At 43.0% G+C, this 20,367-nt stretch overlaps 2 protein-coding genes across 2 annotated transcripts; one reads left to right on the forward strand and one right to left on the reverse strand.

The window, feature by feature from the left end:
* Positions 1 to 1,518: 1,518 nt before the first annotated feature.
* On the reverse strand, positions 1,519 to 9,094 carry pnpla2 (patatin-like phospholipase domain containing 2). The gene is made up of 9 exons (XM_017405561.3): positions 8,653 to 9,094; positions 7,564 to 7,796; positions 6,736 to 6,801; positions 5,657 to 5,866; positions 5,499 to 5,559; positions 4,959 to 5,159; positions 3,767 to 3,899; positions 3,394 to 3,516; positions 1,519 to 2,498 (listed from the first exon to the last, which is right to left on the reverse strand). Exons 1-9 carry the CDS (start codon positions 8,837 to 8,839, stop codon positions 2,168 to 2,170), a joined length of 1,545 nt encoding a protein of 514 aa, XP_017261050.1. The 5' UTR covers positions 8,840 to 9,094; the 3' UTR covers positions 1,519 to 2,167.
* Positions 9,095 to 10,369: 1,275 nt separating this feature from the next.
* Positions 10,370 to 19,609, forward strand: pidd1 (p53-induced death domain protein 1). Its single transcript, XM_017405576.3, has 15 exons — positions 10,370 to 11,356; positions 11,519 to 11,932; positions 12,068 to 12,220; positions 12,324 to 12,375; positions 12,459 to 12,660; positions 13,903 to 14,052; positions 14,137 to 14,310; positions 14,387 to 14,534; positions 14,605 to 14,740; positions 14,821 to 14,971; positions 15,071 to 15,194; positions 15,307 to 15,422; positions 16,592 to 16,699; positions 16,783 to 16,979; positions 17,935 to 19,609. The coding sequence occupies exons 1-15, from the start codon at positions 10,720 to 10,722 to the stop codon at positions 18,188 to 18,190; spliced, it is 3,018 nt and encodes a 1,005-aa protein (XP_017261065.1). The 5' UTR covers positions 10,370 to 10,719; the 3' UTR covers positions 18,191 to 19,609.
* The last annotated feature ends 758 nt before the right edge of the window (positions 19,610 to 20,367 follow it).

Below are 20,367 nucleotides of genomic sequence, written 5' to 3' on the forward strand. Positions count from 1 at the left end.
AAGTGACGCAAACTTTACTGCTAACTTGTCGGAGTGGCAGGCCCGCGCTGCGTTCAGGGACTGCTCGGATTTTGTTCTGTTTTCAGTGAAAGAACGTCCTACTGATGAAACGTTTTTTTTTTTTAATTGAACTTTAATCAGAGAAAGCTACAAAAGTAGATCCTATAATTCCCTACAAGACAATTCTAAAGAACAGAAGTCTGTTTAAGAGCTTTAAAGGTACCCACTGAAAACTGTTAAGGTTATCCTGAACTACATCAAATGGAGCAGATTGAAAGAGTTCACTACAGTAGTTTTCAGACGCAATTCTGAAATGCGGGTATGCAGTCAATGTAAACAAAGCACTAGGCTAAAACCAAGTGGAAGCTTGAGTCATGCGTTGACCTACATTAGACTAGTCATAGTCTGTGTTAATAAACAAATAAGGCAGAATTGGACAAGCGTTGGATCTAAGAGAAGACATTTAGGTGGGAATAAAAGCGCATATCTGCTGCTGAACAGTATGACAACAGTCAGGAATAAATATCAAGGACCAAGCAGGGCTCAGCATTCAAACACACACAGCTTTTGTGAAACTTTGGCTAGACTGATAAGTTCATCGCTTGACCTATTTTCAGTTACTTCGGCTCTTTCCATAGGTAAACAAGCACTCGTCAGGTGGCACATGGTCACAGATTTTGCTTACAAAATTTTACATTTAAGGACACATTAACCACCAATTTGAGGAAAACATTATGCAGTATTTGTTTCATCAAACTTTCTTTTTGAGAACCTTTCATCAGTCACAATTAATGGTCACAAATACAAATATAAGGTGCAGCATCATTGCTGTTCAACATTTTCTGAAACTCAGTAGGATTCATTGAACAGCTGGCTTTCTTTCCATTGTTTTCTGACCAAAATAAGTCGTCCAGACTAAACAACTTGACTTATGACTGTGTTTTTTTGTTGTTTTATTGCAAAACCATTTAATAAATCTTTTTATTTTTATGGATTTGTCAAACAGACAAGTTTGTTCCAAACTTACCAATATCTTAAGGCAGCAAAAATGAAAGTTATATAATCTTAAAAACCACATTTTGCATTTACATCAAATAACAGCTTAACAGCTGGTTGTCCACAGAATAATGCCTCTGCTTCAGCTTTAAGAATGTGCTTTAAAGCCACAAACATCCAGTGTTGAAATCCAAATTTATGATGATTATAGAGGTATGTATTTTTCCTAAATCAGTTACTGTCTTCACAAAACTGAAACAGCTGTTCATGATTTCTAAAGGAAAGCTAAATAACAAAATTTAATCTATTAACATTTGGTGCAAATAGTAATAAAATATACCAGGAGCTGGTTTTAACTTTTTTTCAGAAGAATTAGAAGTCACACTTTTAATTGCTTTACAATCCAAAGGGGAATATTTCAGATTTTTCTGGTCATCTGTAATGTTTCTGCTCTGTTATCGGTGCACAAAATATTTGTTTAATCAACTAATTGTGTCACTAAGTTAAAAAAAAAAGCTGTGGTTATCTTGACCAACACCAGTTTATTTCAGAAGACAGTACAAGATAAGTATTTAAAGAGCTAGGCTATGACAAAGTGCAAATTCAGACAAATACATTCAGATAAAACTGAGTCTTTGATTAGTTAAAAATCACATGTAATATAACAAGTACATTACAAAAAAATCATTTCTAAGCAGCAATTCAAAACAAGTTAAAAACAAGGACAACTTCATTCAAAATGAGTTATAATTTACTTTGAAATTAAGATGATACTTTAGGATAAAATACATGTTCAGACATTGCATTGATACGCACACAGACAGAAACAGTGAGTCTTTTCACCGTAGTGCATTGACGCTTGCATTTTAAATATGGAGTACCTACTTGTAACAAACCAACTCCACCGTTTCCCGTTTTGTTCTGTTTCCTGTGAGCCAGAAATAGCTTAAGGCAGGAAAACATTTTTGTTTTTTCTTTCTCAAGTTTACTTTTTTCTTTGTAACATCCTGTTATTAAAGTTTGTGCAAAGTTTAAGTGTACTTGTGTGTAGATGTGCTTCGGATTGACTGATTGTCAGAGTCAGGCACTGGACCAAAAAATATGATGGAAAACAGACCCGAACTCTGATTTGGTTGCAAATCTCTGGATTTAGAAAGCTTGCAGCAGAAGCCTACCAGAAGCTCTTAGATCTGCTCAGAGATTTAGCAGGTCTGCCGTCACGTGGGACGTTGAAACAGTCGTTTCGCTCGGCGAAGTCTTGCTGAAAGAAGCCGAACGGGCGTCTGGCATCAGGCAGCGTCACTCCGGTTTTGAAGGAGCCTCGTAAGTCCATGTTGATGCAGAGAACGCCGGACAGCAGCTGCCTCTTGTACTGGTCGAGGCGCACAAAGACATCCTGGACCGAGGAGCTGCTCCCGTTCATCCAGGTGGGAAACAGGCCGGTGGAGCTGGATCTGTAGGGGAGGGACCTGTAGTGGTACAGCTCCAGCTGGCAGAACAACCTGTCAGGAGATGTTAGCAACAATATGAAGGAGTGAATGAAGAGTTAACAAAACCTTTTAATCTGTATCGCTTGTTACAGCACGGCAAAGACAGACAATCTACAGCTGATTTACTTTTAGAATCAATACAATTCAAGATGGCCACCACAGCTAATCGACATTAACCAACCCAATAATGGCTGTAATGTTTTAAACTTTACAGATATTTAGTTGAAATTCGATGAGTTGCTGAGAGTCCATCTGAGAATGAGATCTCGCTCAAAGGTGGCGGGTGATCTGCATTACTCCAAGGACTGATTGGTCTTTTTGTGAATACTGGTTAACAGGCATTTTTATGATTACGATGTACCAAATTATGAGACACAAATATAAGAATAGTTGCTGATAAAATGATGGAATCTGCAGCTCTTTTCTGTTTCATGATATTCAAATAAACTTGTGTTGTTTATTTGTCACTAGTAAAAACAGTAAATACCTGTTTCTATCTGCCTTTTAGTGACAAACAGGTAGTAAGTGGTGAATCTTTATATGTTTTGCTAAGAAAAAATAGCAGAAGATGACACATTAGGAGTTTTGTAAACAGAGTGGAGCAAGATATCTCTATTCAGGGTTCGCTGAGACAAAAACAAAACTAAAAAAAATGTGACTTATATTTGTTGTCTGACTCTAAAAATGATAACTGGATGTGCAGATAAGCAACAGCTGCGTTTATCAACTTCAAGATAAGAAAGTATCAGTCATTGTGTGTTTTTATCACCCTCTACTGGCTCAGAAGTTGTCGCAGATACTGCAGATCGTCAGTCAAGGGTGTACCAACATGTCAAGACTAGCCTTTTTTTAGGTTCTGCGGCCTTATGCAATAACTAACTACAGATGTGACTGCATAAACAACTACCTGGCAGAAACATGCTGGGAAAAGCTTCTGGAGGCCTGACGAAGAACACACTGAAGGATTTTCAATATCTGCTCTCGAATCCATCCCACGTCTTCCTGCACGTCTGGCAGCCACTCCAGAAGCCTGCACACGGAGCGCATCATCGTCAGTCTACAGACATAGCAGGTATCCCAAATAAAAGCAAAATATTGCCACAGAAGAGCAGCCATTTCTGGCCAAGCGTGTATCAGAAGCAGATAAAACGAAGTTCAAAGGTGTTCAGTTTTGTTTACGAGTTCAACTCCCTAAGAAGCCCTTTGAGCTGCTAAAGATAGAAGTCTAAATGGTGTTGCAGGAGCCGACACTGAGGGAATGTAAATAAGTCACACAGCACCTGAGAGTCAAGGACATGGCAGACTCCAGAGGGAGCGTGTAGGGCAGCATCATGGCTGAGGCCATCCTGACCGGAAGCAGGTTGCCTAGCGACTGCACCAAGCTCCGCCTCTCCATGCAGGCCTCAATGAGAGCTGCAGAGGGAGACAAAGACGCACAGTTACCCACATTTACGTCCAACGCGTTGATAAGCTTCAGCAGACACGTTATCAGCTTTAGTTTAATGGATAAAATGTATCCTCTCTATAAACATACTTTTTTTAATCAACAGTGCTGTTAAAATGCAAAAAAACTGTTCTTTATTCACTGATCCATGTGTGTAAAAGAAAGTATTGTACACAAAGAAGCTTGTTAAAACATTTCCCATCAGTAAGAAACATTGAACCATTTTATACTGTTTATACTGTCAAAGTTTATACTTTATATTTCTGGCTTTGCTGAAAATAACAGACAAAATAAATCTAATCATCCCACAGCAAAAGCAGCTACTGGTGTTTGGTTTACAACTTGACTTAGACAACGAATCTAAGTTCATTTTTATTTCTGACTGGACTTCATCAGTTAAAATTTGGCTCCTTTTTTATTTAAGTTCAGTTTACTACCTGACCATTTTAAAAGGAGTGTTTTTCTGTATTAAACCACTTAACTCTGACCTATAAAACACTGAACCCTTTAAAAAGGCAGCTAATCCGAGTGATTAACTGGTGTTGGGTTGACATATATCTCTGAAAAATACTTACAATAACACAGTTTTACAGACGTAACGCAGTGTTTTATCACCGACAGGGTGGTTCTCAAAGAGCTATGAGCTGAAAACTTTAACACATGTCAGCATCTGGCATTTGGAGGGAAGCGTGTCTTAAAAAATAAGGAAACTGGATAAGCGAAAGACAAACAAAAGCTAGTGTTTGACTATCTCCAGCAGACATAAAAATCAACAGGGTTTGACTGGTTTCTTGTCAAACCCTGACGCAGAACCTGCAAAATGCACATGACCGCTTCAGTTAATCGATCGACCTGTTTTATGCTTGAATGAGTCACAGATCGAGACGCCCAACCAACAAACAAACAAAAACACTCTGACACTCGAACCGGATTAGAAGATGAGCAAAAGGCAACACACAATAACTGAAACGCCAGCAATGAGTGTGTAGTAAATAACATGTCGCAGACTCATGGTTACATCGTGTTACCTTTGTGCAGGGTGGGGGGAAGATACTCGATGATATGCTCGTCTAGTGAAGAGCTGGAAAAGGAAATCACTGCTTTCGCTTCCACCTGCGGTTTATCTTCGTCCTCACTTTTGCTGTCCTGCTCTTCATCGGCGGCCTCCTTTTCCTCTCTGTTGGCAAGCAGGGGTAGGACTCGTTCAGGCCCATTGAAATTAAGCAAACCTTAAAAAAAGAGAGAGAAAAAATACATGGTTTATTTGATTTTATTTGATTCCCAATCTATGGACAGACAGAAATAATGTCTGTAATATGAGGCTGTTTCTGTGTTGTTTCAAGCTTATGATAATCAACGCATGCTGACTTATACACATAACTACAGGGTGTAACACAAGCCTTATCACGAGGAAAAGCAACCTATTGATTTGATGACTTGGTAACAGGAAGCACGGGCTCTGATAGCGTATCAGTGCGATACTGTGTGTACATACTAGAACTTTCCGGTCAAAAGACGAAAAAGTTTTGTTAGAGACAGCTTTGAAGAAAGTTCCAGAAAACTCTTACTGTTTCTCTTTAAGAAGTGCAGAGCATCTTTGTACCCCTGTTTACACATGGCCTTCATGACCTGAAAGCAAACATATACATTTATCTCTAATGAGTCAGCAAGGTCCACCGAGTCAGTTTATCTGCAGCCGATGGAGGCGACTCCAGCAGAGGCCTACCATCGGGTCCGGAGGGAACAGAGCCCTGGAGACTCGGTACAGGTTGGTGAGGGTGAACTGGATGCTGGTGTTGGTGAAGCGCAGCTCGTGGATGTTGGTGGAGGTGTCCCGTGGGCAGATGTCGCTCTCGCCGGAGAACGGGGACACGGTGATGGTGTTTTTCAGCTCGTAGTGAGGCAGGTTGTCCGAGATTCCCCCGTCAACGTATCGCTGAGTGGCAAAAAAAAAAAAAAAGAGGCAACAGGGTCGGATCAATAACTGCACAAAGTTTCCAGAATCGGAGCTGAGGGTCGTTTATCTGCAGAGACGGTAATAAACAGGACGTGATAACCTGCGTATTGATAAGAAGTTGTGTTTTTTTTTTTGTTTTTTTTTTATCAACGATTGCGAAATTTTAAACTTGGAAGGTGGCTGCAGTGTGTGTAAACAGATAATGACATCAGCTTCGTGAATTTGAGTCACATGGGGAGCAAAGCAAACTGAAAAACTCTGCCAACATGGTCACATTTGGCTCTGCCGCTTGGCCGCAAGCACAAGCTCCACACACACACACACACACAAAAGTACATGTAAGCTCCTAAAACCCATCACAAAGGTCACAGAGGGAGGGGTGTTGAACCATGATACTTCTCAGAAAACCTTTGCACTGGAAACATGTTCAGCCAAAAGAAATAGAAGGAAAAAAATACAATTTTCCCCTTTAGTGTGAGATCTCTGACAAAAATACCAACACTGGAATTTTATAACCATTGTTTACACACACACACATACACGTGCCATTCAGAACAAACACATTCCTGAGGAAGGGGAGGGCTGAGGTGGGCACAGTTACAGAAGAAATATGCCAAAAGCGATATAAACAAATCACAAAGGATGAAAACACGAGCGTGTGTTAGAAGCAAAGCAGCGGGGCAGACTGCCCATCTCATTTCCACAGCAACACCACCCTGAGTCGGTGTGATTTGTAACATAAAATCCATACCGCTCACTGGGGTAAACTGAGCCTAATTAGGCTGGAAACGGGAGTCTGGCTGCAGAAGAAAGGGGTATATGTGATCAGTGAAAGGGAGTTTACTCACCACTCCTTGGAGGGTGGGAGGAATGAGGCCGCAATACACTGGGATGTAGGCACTGCAGACACATGCCTAATTGATACAGGAAAAAAAAAAAACCAGAATAAAGAGCTTGACAAGTTAATATTTACACTGGAAACCAGTAGCTCTTAAATGTTACGGCTTCCAAGCTGCAAAACAACAGCGGCAGAGGCTCAAGCTTAGCAGCACAGGTGACAAAACTTTAGTTAATTGCAATCATTTTTTGTTTTTATTAGATCCGTGGAGATCAACTTAAGAACTCCAATTTGGTGTTTCCCGACCCACAATGGGGTCCAAACCCCAACTTTGAGCACCACTGCTTCAAAACAAATGCAGCTGCAACAACCTTGGATTGTATTTACATGATAAAGCTATTAATGAATCACAGCAATATCATTTCCTGTTTTAACAACCGCAAGGCAATCTGTTTTACTTGAAAATGTACCTGAATTTTATGTATTTTAACTGTTTTACTATTCATAAAAAGTTGGTGTTTGTATTTAACCCTCCTGTGACCTCCAGGTCAAATTGACCCAAAGTTACAAGAGCTTCTCTACCTCTCTCTATCTCTGTCTCTTCAGAGGGCTTCAGGAGGGTTAAGAGCCACAGATGAGGCAGCAACGTAACAAAGAGAAGCAAAAATCCTCACATCTGATAAACTGGGACATAGGAATTAAAAAAATTGCTCAGTAACTGAGTTTTCCCTAACGGTTGAAGCTCCAGAATCTCCAGATAACACCTAACACAGCTGGAAGCTGAAAGCACCTGTGGGCATCCGTACATTACTTCACGCTCATGAAGTCCTGCACGTACCTGCACGAGCTCCTCCTTGTTGTTGAAGTGGGACACCAGCACATTCTCTCCATCCGCGACCCTGGTGAGAGAGATTCCCAGGCGCCCGCTTGCCCGGTGGTGAGAATCAGCGGGCAGAGTGCGCCGCAGCATGTGACGCACGATCTTCACCAGGTTAAAGGAAGGATGCATGGGGCCCAGGAATCTCTTCCTCGCCTCCTTGGCAACCTCGATGATGCTCGCACCGACCTCCCCTGTGGAGAAATGTTTTAAATGAGTTACTCCGGGTGGCTCCATGATTGATCCATTCCTCCGTTTTGTGAACATTTAAAACCCGATTTGTACATTTTAGGTCATTTTTGCACAGTTTTAAATCACAATTTGTACAGTTTGAAGGTATTGTTTGCACAGTCTGATTCACATTTTGCACAAATTTAATGTTTTTGTAGTTGTCAATCAATTTGTAGTACTAACTACATTAGCCGAGCTGGAATTATTAAAGTAAATAAATATCTATCTATCTATCTGAACAACAAGTGTCAATCAGGAGTGTGATTGTTTTATTTCAAGTTTTTTCCCTTGTTTTAGAATTTTGTGTGTTTTTGACCTCTTGATTTTATTTGTTGCTGTACAGCACTTTGGTCAACAGTCCTGTTTTTTTAAGTGCTTTATAAATAAAAATGTATTGTATATAATAACTACATTAGTGTAAGATAAGAGGTAGTGTAAGATAACCTTAACTGCATTTGAAAGTTAAGAAATATGGAAACAAACAAGCAGATATCTGAGTAAGAAACTATAATTGCAAAACAAGAATTACAAGACAGCCTAAAGTGATTGTTCTGCAGGACCTAAAAACTTGACCTCCTGCATTTTAAAAGAGTTTGAGAGTAATTTAGACTGAGATGAAAGTTTTTGTTTTGAACTGAGCTGCCTGTGAGTCAAAAAGAGCTCATCTGGAATCCCATAGTGGTCCTGAAATGGATCAGAACCTCTAATTATTGGTCAATTTGGATTCGTTTCTGCAGCATACAACACAGATTATTTTTAGGTGTATGACGTCTCCCCCCCAAACTCAGATAATCCCCTCCATGGTCAAGAAGTACCTACCCAGGCAGACTTCAGTCACCAGGGAGGTGGCGGTGAGAGCCCCGGCGGACGCGCCGTAAATGTGCCGGGCGTTCCGGACCAGAAACGGAGCCTGCTCCTGCAGGCAGCTGGCCACGCCGACGTGGTAGATCCCGAGGAAGCCGCAGCCTGCGAAGGAGATGTTCCAGGGCGAGTCTAACGGGAACATCCTGGGAACCGTCTCCAGAAAACAAACAAACAAACAAACTGTCTAAACAAAACTAATAACGGTTACAAACAATCACAAACTGGTTTCAAATATAAAAACCGTTTATACTGTTAGAGTAAAAGTGTGTTAGCTAGTTTGTTTTCGCCAGAGCAACAAGTTTACATTATTCAAAAAAATACGACGCTAAAGCTAAACTACCACTAAACCACAGCTGGTTTATAAAGACGTAGTAAAGTATGGAGACCTGTTGTTATTTCACGTGCCGCTCCGGCGTATAACGTGAGGAGAGGCGTACGTCGAATCTCGGCTCGTCCAATCATATTCAAGACTGCGAGGCACGTTAACCAATCAGAATCGCAGAGGGCGTAAAAACCCGACCAATCACGGCGGACGTCGCAGAAGCATGGATGGTAAAGTCGCTTTGCTCTGAGCTGTCAGAAGAGATTTATCCCCAGGAGGAACTCCGAGTTTTCTTTGGGTCTTGCGAAATTTCGTCTCTATGTTTGTGTTCCTATTTTTTTGTTAGCAGAATGGGTCCCCAGAGACGGAAGTAGGCTTTGTTTGGACTTTGTTTCTCGAGAAGGTGCATTGATTTCCTGTAACAGATGTGTTGTTTACGAATTAATTGCAAACAACTGTGGACTTTTTCCAACCTCGCCATCGTTTCTAATGTGCGCCTTTTCCCATTAAGATCTGCATTAAACATCTTTGAATGTGCAGGTGTTTTTTAAAAAGTTAGGTTTAAAAAGTTTATACCCAAAAAAGAGCTTTGCCATCTTCAGCAGATTCAACATAAATTCCCTGAAATGAAACTTCCCTGAATAAACTCTTCACAGAATAGCCCCTGCTGTGAGTTCATAAATGTTCTGATTAGGACATGCTCAGGAGGATATCCTGTTGTGAAACAAGAAGCAGCTACAGTTCGTGTTTTTTTTAGAATAAACCCCTGTTTTTAACAAATGTGGTCTAAGAAGAGGTCAAAATGTATTATTACTCCACAGATTCTTTTATCAAGGTTACGCATGCACTTATAGTACTTACAGTAGCATGAGTCTCTTGAATTTAAAAGTGAGTTTTCTGAAAATACAGAACAAATGACAAACTTTCTAACATTAATATAATTTTTAATCATTGTTTACTATTTTTAATACTATTTCTGCTTCTGAAAGTCTGTTAAGTGCATTACATGATCATTACTCCTGATAAAAACCACCGATGCCATACGACGCTAGAATTTGATGCCAACTTCAGCGTCGTCGATGACATATTAAAAAAAAACATTTAAATTAAAAAAAGCAAATGAGACTAAACAGCGTCACCCGATGGTCGACTGGGGGAATTGCACCAACTGAACTGTCCCGCCCTGAGTCGAAACTTTGGTGGCGCTGTCACGAAGGCGCTTGTTTGTATACACGAGAACTACCGGGGGGGCGGGGTCTTTTACGTCTAAACTGGCGCTAGTGATTGGATTTACCCGCTCGTCGCCAACCGGCACACGACGTTAACATAAACGAGCGCGCAAAACCTTCGCTTTTGAAAAACGTTTTTGATAACAGGAAGTAGTAACGCGCCGTCCTGAATAATGTACTTTGAAACGAGTGTTTCTCGTTTTTTTATACAATTTCGTAACACTATGATAGCTAGCTAGTAGCACGAACAACTTAACGTAGGGTCAAAAGAAAAAGATTTATTTTTGTTTGGCTTCTTTTAATAGTAATGGTTCATTTTATTGTCTTGCTAACAGTGTTTGCTGCTGTAACGGCTACATTTAAGTCGTGCTTCAAGCATGTCTTGTTTCAGGAGCTGCACCTGGCTGTAAGTGACCCTAATAAGTCATGTCATGGGTGAAGTTACAGGCTTGAAGAAAGAAACTGTCTTGAATGGAGAGAAACGGTGAGGATGACGGCGCTCTCGATGAGGAAGGTGCAGACCAGGCAGGTGGAGGCAGGTCAGAGGATGGAGAGGCTCCATGTGACCCACCAGGGGCCACAGCCAAAGCTCTGGACTTCTCCACACACATGCTGTCTCACAGTGAAGCACCTGGGAACCGGGAGGAGGACAAACCAGAGGAGACTAGACTGAGGATTTTACATGATGTGGGGTCTAAAGGCTTTGGAGGACTTGTTGAACCAGAGAGGGACGCTCACTTAGCGTCTCCTGTTATGGACACATCTGATCCCTCCACATCAAGCGTCTCCTCCTCTTCTGCTTCCTCCTCCAGCCTTCAGCATGTCAAGTTTTCTTCGTCCTCGTCCTCGTCCTCCCCTGGCTCTGTCTTGCCTCTGTCCCCACCCTTGCCTCCATCCGTGGAGCTCTCAGCTGTGTTGACGGACACCAGGCTGACTCTGGATATGTATCACAGAGGAGCAGCAGCTCTGCCCCTGTTGTGGGGGTCTGTCCCCGACCAGCTGAGGGGCCTCCAGTACCTGAGGCTGGGCTCCGAGGACAAACCGGGCCTAGACGGTGCTCTGGACGTCCTACCACATCTTACGGCGCTGCGTTCACTGGCCATTCGGGGTACTTAATGTCTCATGTGGTATCTCCTACACCTTAACATTGTTTATGAAGCTTATTTATACCTCCACCCCCTTTTATTCAGTTAAACGTCTACACACAAAAGCATAAACTGTAATCTGAGTTTGCGCCACACTCTAACTGCACTTTCCCTTCCCGTTAAAGGACACCGCCTATATGACTCCCAAGGTGAACCCCTGCCCGGCCTCCTCGCTACTTTGCCTCCATCCGTCTCCGCCCTGTCTCATCTGGCGCACCTGGACCTCTCCTTCAACCAGCTGTCCCACCTCCCGCCCTGCCTGCTCGGACTGCCTGCGCTCTCCACGTTGCTCCTCTGTCACAACCGCATCTCGGCGTTGCCTGCCGATTTGGGCCAGCTGTCGTCCCTGACCTACCTGTCTCTCCCGGGGAACGGCTTGGCGTCTCTTCCCCGGAGCGTGTGTCAGCTGAAGGCACTGCGGACCCTTGACGTGTCGCGCAACCTCCTCCAGCAGCTACCCGAGGAAATCGGTTCTCTGGGGGAGCTTGTTAAGTTGGATTTGTCCCAGAACAAGCTGAGGCAGCTGCCAGAGAGCACGGGTAAGAGTGTACTGGTGAGTGAGTGTGTCAGCGAAAGACCACCTGAGAAACGAACAGGACATTTAGTTTGATGGGACTTAAATTAGTGAGTGAAGCCATTAAAAATGTAACTTCTTGTTCTTTGTTGCTGCACAGGCTTTCTCCTCTCTCTCAGGGAACTTGTTATCTACAGCAATGACCTCCGCATGGTCCCAGACTGTCTGAATAAACTGCCTCAGCTCAAAATAGATCTTCGAGACAACCCTATAGGAAAACCTCCAACTCCACCTCCTCTTCCTCGTATACCAGGTGAGCGGAGATTAAACAGGCTTCAAACAGATGATCGTTAAAATTAGTGCTTCAATCATCAGATTCTTTGTTTGCATTTGACCTGTGCATGTTTCTTTACCAGATCAAGCGGAAACAAAAATTCCAGAGCTGCACCTCAGCTTTAACCAGCACAGGTACAGCCTCTCGGTGATCGGCATCGGCAGGTGCTTCTCTGCTGGCGTTCATTAAACGTCTCGTCCTCTTGTGCTCGCCGTAGTTTCCGCGTTTCGTCCGCGGGGAGCCGCGTGTTCCTCCCGGGGGGCGCCGAGCTGCTGTTCCCTCCGGGGTGCCTGCTGTCGAGCACCAAACTGAGGTGGGCGGAGAAAAGGCCGGACAGGAGGTGGGTTTTACTGCAGGAACACGACATCCTGCTGAGTCGCCCGCTGGAACTCCGTCCCCATGGAATAACATTTCTGAAGGTATAAAACAAACATTCCTCAAAGGTTAATTGAAGTTAAATGTTATTTGCCACATCTGTAGTGGCCCTGGTTACGTTGCCGTGTTGTCACAGACTTGGAAACAAATGTGAAATAGAAAATAAATTCACATTGAAGGTGTTAAAATTTACAGACGTGGAGATTTACCAGAGGCGACATCTGTCAAGCTGCATTTTAAATGACTTTAAATCAGAACTTCAGCGTTAATAGTTAGTTTTTTGGCATCTGTGTCTAACTAATTAAATATTATTTACTAATAGTTGTGTAATAAATATGAGTTAGGACTATATAAATAGTTATTTTTCAGTCTTTTTAAAGATTTGTTTAAAGCCAGGGACTGCCTGGAGGCTTGAACACACGGACTTCACTAATTAACGCTTCCTGTTTGGTTGAGCTTTTTGAGGCTTTTACTGCAGCTGTTGTTTTTTGACTTGAGGACTGCAGATATCAGGGGATTTACCTGGCCTGTTTCAGAGTTTTACACATCCTAACCTTCATAAAGTCCAAGCTGGCTTTGCTGCTGTTCTCTGAAGCAGCATCCAGTGAACTTTTATACATTTGGCTCAATCTGACATGACACCAGTTCCTTGTAAACTTCAGATTTCACCTTTTTTTTTTTCCCCCAGCTCTCTGTTATTGGAAGCTGTCTTCTTTAACAAATTCAAATGTCTGCTCTTGAGGCCTGTGAGTGGTTTGCACCATGTGCTGGACAATAAGTATTTGTTCTTGTGGTGTCCTCTCTTTATGGTAGATTTGCGCAACGATATGCCCGGACCCTTGAGGTTGTTGTTTTCTTCACAACATGTTCTGAAGGGGTTTATTTTCCCAAAGGAAAGCTCCCGCAATCGTCTGCTGCTGTTGTCCTCGGTGCACTGTCAAGGCCTTATTATGTTGCTGATGTGACTATTAAATATTAGTTCCAAAAAATGTTCAAGTTATGGATTGAATTTGTGCTCTATATTTGGACATTCTCACTATCTCTGTGATGGATTTGGACTTGTTTTTGCAGCGTTTCACTCGTATGAAGTGGGTTAAATGGTGGCAGCTTGCAAAAACCAATGATAAAAAAGGGGGGAAACCAGAAAATTAGACTTTTAATTTATTTAACTGATAGAGAAATAACTGAAATAAACATTTTTATCCACCAAAGCATTATTTGAATCAAATGTCAGTTTATTTTGGTTTATATATTCTCAGTTCTTAATTTGTCCCATCAATTCGCAGCCTGTGGAGGTGTGTGTGCCATACCGCCGGACAAAAAGAGGGGAGGTGGTGTTGCGGAGGTTTGATGGACAGCTGTGGAGCACTCTGCCTACTAATCTGAGGAAAGGAAGCGAGGACCATAGCAGTCGTCCCGGTGGACGTCCAGCCAGGGTAAGTTTGAAACATTTTATTTCCCCCTAACATTGAAATGTTGCTGGTAGGACAAAAACAACCCCCTTTCTGTTGCGCTCGTAGCTGGCATGCTGCTCAGTGAGCCAGTTCTCCTGGTTTATGGCGGTGTCCCGACCCGTCCAGGACAGTTGTTCTCTTACGCCAGCTGGAGCCCTGCTGGTCTCCAGCTCCGACCCAGGAATCAAGCTCCGCTTCCCTGCTGACTCCACCGTGCAGACTCGTACCGTGACTTTACAGGTGAGGTCGGACGGCGGCGGAAATGGTTTTATTCTCTGTAAGAAAGTCCGTCAGACTCTGGGCTCTTCCTCTGCAGGTGCTGCAGGTTTCCGAGTCCGAGGTGCAGGCTCTGTGTGGGGATCCTCAGGCCAGAGTCAGTCCCCTCCTCTGTCTCTCCCAGACCCCCAGCTTGCATTTCCTGCAGCCCGTCCAAGTTCAGATCCCTCTGCCTCCAGGAGTCACAGGTCTAATATCTCTTGCAGATGTACTAGCTGGATATATTAGCCTGCGCTAACGTTCATTGCACGTCTGCAGGCCACACAGCTGATATGACCCGTTTACATCTGCTCCACGGGGATCCCACCGCCCAGACCTGGACTGACATCACATCCCAAGCGTCTCTCTATGTTACCCATTTATATGCCATTTTCTACATTACGCACTTCTCCTGGTGAGTCCCTGTGAACGTTCCCACCAGATGTGTTTGAGTTACTGAACAGTTTACAGTTTCATTGCCTGCGCCCCCGACAGGTACTGGCTCTGGTACACCACGCAGCGCTGCGTCAGCGGGGCGGTCAGGAAGGTCTATCAAAAGCTAAAGCTGTTCAAGGTCCAATTCCTCGTTCTCCAGCGGAAGACTGATCCCTCTCAAGTTCTGCTGCAGTGCTTACCTGCTAACAAGGTTCGAATTCTCCGTTCTCGGCTGTGTCCGTGCAGAGAAATGCCTTTTTATGAGCGTAAACGTACGCGGCGGGAGCTAACTGCGATGTTTTCCGCACAGATCGAGGGCAGAGTGCAGTCTCTGGCAGAACAATACGATGGACCCCAGCCTTCAGATCTGTGTGACCTGCTGGAAGGAGAGCAGTTTTACGCCGGCTTTGAGAGGGGCTTAGACATCAGCGCAGGTCAGAGGTCCTCTTCGCGGCTTGCTCATAAAACAAAACAATCATTCCACGTGACGTTGCTGTAGAGTTGTTTTAAAGATGCCTCATGCCGATGCTGTCCTGTTTTCTGCAGACAGACCGGACTGTGTGGGGGGGCGGCTGTGCTTTGTGTTTTACTCCAGCTTGAAGAATCTGAAGGAAGTGTACATCTGTCCGACCGAGGGTGAGAAGGGACCCGTGAGGGGACAGGTAAGATGTCTGGAACAGCGAAGAAAGGGCTGCTTTTTATTGGACCGTACATTCGCTCAATACGTAGAATATGTTCCAAGAATAAATGACCCCACCTGATGTATTTGTCAGCAAACAATATGTAACAAAGTTGTAGTTTTTGCTGTAATGCAGCTCAAAACAACCCTTTAAAATCTATATTTAACAAATATTTTTAAACAGCATTTTTTGTTGTGATTCTGCGACAGCAAATTAACTGAGAAAAACACATTAAAGTTTGGCCTTAGACAGCTGGTTCTGATCCATATTTCAGGCACTTTTTTCTGGAAGTTATGGTCGATCAGACCTTTGTTTGTAAAAGCTGAAGGTAAATTAATCCGTCTGATAAAACACCAGCTGCAGTCATAATTTAAAACCTCTGTCACATAAAAGCTTCATAAACTCTGAGCTTCACTGTTGCTCCATTCCTCTGTGTTTTATATTCTTAGAGGCTAAATTTTAGTGATTCAGCTGAGCCACTGATGGGAAGTGGGGGGGGGGGGCATGAGAATTTGGATTTTCAGACTCTGCAAAAGTCAACAGGAAGTTACGTTAAGTAAGTGCAGCGAGACTTGAAGCTGACGTTGGGTGGAAATAGAGATGAGGAAGCTCGATAAATCTGCCTTGCCTTTTTTTACTTTCAAATCTGAGCTGCCTTCTGAAAGATACTTTCAGAATAAGGTGTCCCCCCCAAACAAAGTGCACAAGTTTGTTTTTTTTTCCCTTCAGCTTATAGTTTTATAGTTATTATGTCGATCAACTCTATGATACAGTCCTTGCTTACCTGCTGCTGCTGTTTTTAACAACAAGTGAAAGATTATATTTGTGTTTGTGGGGGAAAAGATTTTATCTGTTACAGAAAAAAAACAAATATTTTCAGGTATTTTAAACTCGCCAACAATCATTAGCGGAAGCTGGAAAGAACATAAGTCGGAGCATAAAAACAGCTTTCAGATTGTTTGAAATGTTGTGATGTGAAGCTCGCTGCACAGCATCACTCCTAAACTGCCATTTTTATTGTCGAAGCTTTAGTTTGTCGAGTATTTTACGAGAAGGAGTAAAACGTAAAATCCCGACAGCGTGTGCAGGTTTCCTTTCGGTCATTAAGTTGAAACGACGTGCTGAAATGGTGCTTTTCACCTCTGCTGCAGGTGTCTTTTTACAGAGGGGAGATTCCCAGCAGCCTACCAGAGGAAGTGGCCAGAAAGAGGAAAGGACTCGACAGCCAGTGGCTCGCTACTTTACCGTTAAGACTTCCTGTCAGTTTAAAATGCATGTGGTAATTTGTTTTTTTTTTCCTTTCTCTCTACAAGTCATGCCTTCATCTGTATTTCTTCTGTAGGCTCTAAACTCTGAGAACAGTTTTATCCTGGATGAGTTCCAGCACCCTCCCCTGAACCTGGGGGACCCCGAGAGCGGCTACTTGACAGAAGCCAACCTGCTGTCCATCTCGCTTCAGATCGGGCGGGAATGGCGAGATATCGGCCTGAATCTTGGCTTGAGCTACATTGAGTTGGATCGGATCCAATACAAAAAGAAGTAAGGAGGGTAAATCATAGTGTGTTTGGAGTTTATTGGAATTAGCTCGTTGAGTTCAGTTTGGTGTTTTACGCTTTTTGAGCCAAAAACGTGCACGCCTCTCTGCTGGAAACGCACCGATCGGCATGGAAACCACCTGCCTCACGCCGTGTAATAGTTCCTCCCGCCGCTAAAACTTGAGACGTGCGAACAGAATCTTGGCAGGAGCTCTGTGCACTTCGGTTCACCAACCCTGGCAGCAGATCGTTTGTGTTTCGTGGATGTTGCTCGGTTTCGAGGGGGGGGGGCCTTGGAACTGCACGCACCCTGCAGACTGGCTGTGGAACCGGGTGATTATGGCCTAGATTTAAACAGGAATATGCGTGACAGAATTATGTAACCAGTGCACAAAACACGGCACAGACCTCTGCGGTGCTCCTTCAAGGAGTCGGCGCGGAGCCGGTAGAAATTATGCGGCGAGGGAGAGATCGGAGTGAATTCCGATTGTTTTAATCTGCGCCGCCAGCCGTCGCCGAGCCATCTGGGACACTGCGGGAGATTACACACAGGCTGTCGCTCATCTGGCCCTCCCCCCTCCTCCCAGCCTCTCATCACGAATCCTGGGGATGGGGGAAAAATAATAATAACATTATGTAAAACCACATTCATTTTCTGGTCCCAGGTTTGTGGGTGATATCATGAATATTATGATTATTGGCATGTTTTTTGCTAATAACTTGCGTATCTGAGCGTGCTCTAATACAAAGATTAATAATTGGGTGTAAATTTATGTTTGACATGCTCGTTTTGCCATTTGAATACATTACTGCTCCAGGCCGAGGAGCACAGAATGAGATATATTCATGACCACAGCAGGTTGGAGTGGTATATCGTCACATAAACCCCTTTTCCACTCAGGCTGCTGCAGCTGAAGGTGATATGATGTAACATTGTCGGCGTATTTTCTGCCCGCCAGGGACGACCTGGGCGCCCTGGTGCTGGACATGCTGTTCCACTGGGCCCGGGGACAGAGGAACGCCGGGCCCGGGACCGTGTCGAGGCTCATGGGCGCCATGGTGGAGAGCGGCAGGAAGGACCTGGCCGAGGAGATCGAGGACATCGTGACTTTAGGGAAGAAAAAGTATTCGGATTCGCTGAGGAGAGTCGGCCTGGAAGCGGAGAGCTCGTCTCGCGCAGCAGGAGGTGAGCTCGCGCCGGGCGCTCACAGCTGACCTGTACTTGAGTTCGTTTGCAGCGGAGCCCACCTCCGTCCCCTCATCCCGTTCTCTGGACAGCTGTCCTCTGAGACACAGCTGAGACAGCCGCCCACCACACAGAGAGACTTTTCACAAGACAGAAGAAGAAAGCAGTATGGAATGGACTTTTGGATGATCTCTGTCTTGGTTTTCTTTTTAGAAATTGTCTTATTGTGCAAATCGAGCCCAGATAAGATCATTTCTATCAGGAAAAAAATAAAATACCACTAATAGTAACTCCTACTTGAGGTAGTATCAGTATTTGATATGTAAATGTGTCATTAATTTAACTGTAGTATCTTACAGCTGAATCTGAAGCCCTATTTTCGGGAAACTAATATTACTTGAGAATTTCTTATCGTTTTTTTTTTTTATTGTTTTTTTTTAAATTGTCTCTAGTGTCAGAAGATATTACTCCCATGTAAATGATAATAGGTGTTTTAGTTAAAAAATACAAAAAATGAGGCTGTTTAAATCCATCAAAAGCTCTAAGTTTTGACGGAGGATGAGCAAAAGGACACTAGTCTTGGTCACTACATGATACTAGTAAATCTAAGTAGACAAATTTTCCCTTTTCCTGCAAAAAACGGTAAAAGAAATCCAGTGTGGGGAGCGCATTTTATAAACCACAAACACCTCTGGTAACGTTTTACTGCAAATGAGGCTTCAGTAAATCAAATTACTGATTTTAGGTGCTTTTTATAATTGTGTTTTAACATTTTAGGGACGTTCTGCACTTTATTTGTTTTTTTTTTTGTGTAAGTTGTTTTTTTTAAAAAAACACTGATGCACAACCAGCAACTAATTTCAAAAAATATCAACAAGGTTAAAATACGGTCAGTACGACAACAGCTCTTAATTCAGCAGTAATTTGTAGCAGATAAAGTGTAAAATCCAGGCTTTTATATTCAACAATCATAACATGTTTTTTGCCATTTATCAGTCAGATGGGTAAAGTTCTTTCATTATTAAACATTTTGCTTCATAATGTTATAAACATTTTAGAAATTCGCCCGTGTTAACGCAGCACCTCATCAATTTTCCTCAGATTTGTTGTTTTTGAAAGACTGCAGTCATTTGTTTTATTATGTCTGTCTTTAAAAGTGATGATTTTCACTGGAAGCCGACTTTGTTTGGGTCGAACAAACAACAGGAAGTTGTTTAAAACTCCTCACCGCAAACTATGAAATTAAACATTAAGTAAAGGTCACCCTGAACTTTATATGTGGTGCAGTTTGAAAGACTTTTTTGATGTGTTGTTCTGAAACGAGGGTCCTCACTCAGTGTAAACAAAGCACTTTTATCTGTGTATTTTGCTCAACAAATCAGAGAGTAAATTTGTGCCAATACAGCAAAACTGTCAGACTTCTTCTTCCAAAACAGCTCTTCCATGGACGTCGCCATTGTTGACCTATTTTCAGTCACTTCGCCTGTTTCTGTAGGTAAATAAACACAAATTCTGCTTACAAATTTTCAATTTAGGGACACATTAACCATGGATGTGACACAACAAAATCATGTGAATTTTTTTTTTTTTTTTTACTGTATGATTTTCTTTAGGACAGGGGAGTCAAACTCCAGTCCTCTAGGGTCACTTGTCCTGGAAGTTTTAGGTTTTTCCCACTCCAACACACCTGATTCAAACGGTTTAATTACCCCCTCGCCAAATCACTGAGTTTTCCAGCAGCGTTTTCAAAAGTCGTCCGTTTAAACCAGGTGTTTTAAAGTGAGAGCACAAATAAAACGTGCAGGAGAGCGTGTGCTTCGTGACACTGCAGCGAGGGTCTCATCGGCAGGAAAACAAAGCGCCTGTTTGTGCAGCTGATCAGATTTACCTCCTGGTGTGGTCTGAGTGGTGTTATCTGCAGTTATTAATCAGTTGTAAATGTGATTTTGTTAATGTTAACATTTGTTAATGTGCCATGATGAGTGAAACTGTTGTTGGCCGCTTCTTATGGCTCCTCTGTTGTTTCGTAGCTGCACGCTCTCCCTAAACCCCAATAGTGCAATCCTTGCTTTTTTAAATTTTTATTTATTGCTATTTTTATGTCCAAGGTCATTTAGATGTGTCGTCATGGTGACGTGGACTCCCTCCCCCCAGCTTCACACCTTACTGCACGTAAAAACTATGCGTGTATTTCCACTACCCGCCG

This window comes from Kryptolebias marmoratus, linkage group LG11, assembly GCF_001649575.2.
Source record: "Kryptolebias marmoratus isolate JLee-2015 linkage group LG11, ASM164957v2, whole genome shotgun sequence".
Classification (NCBI taxonomy): Eukaryota; Metazoa; Chordata; class Actinopteri; order Cyprinodontiformes; family Rivulidae; genus Kryptolebias; species Kryptolebias marmoratus.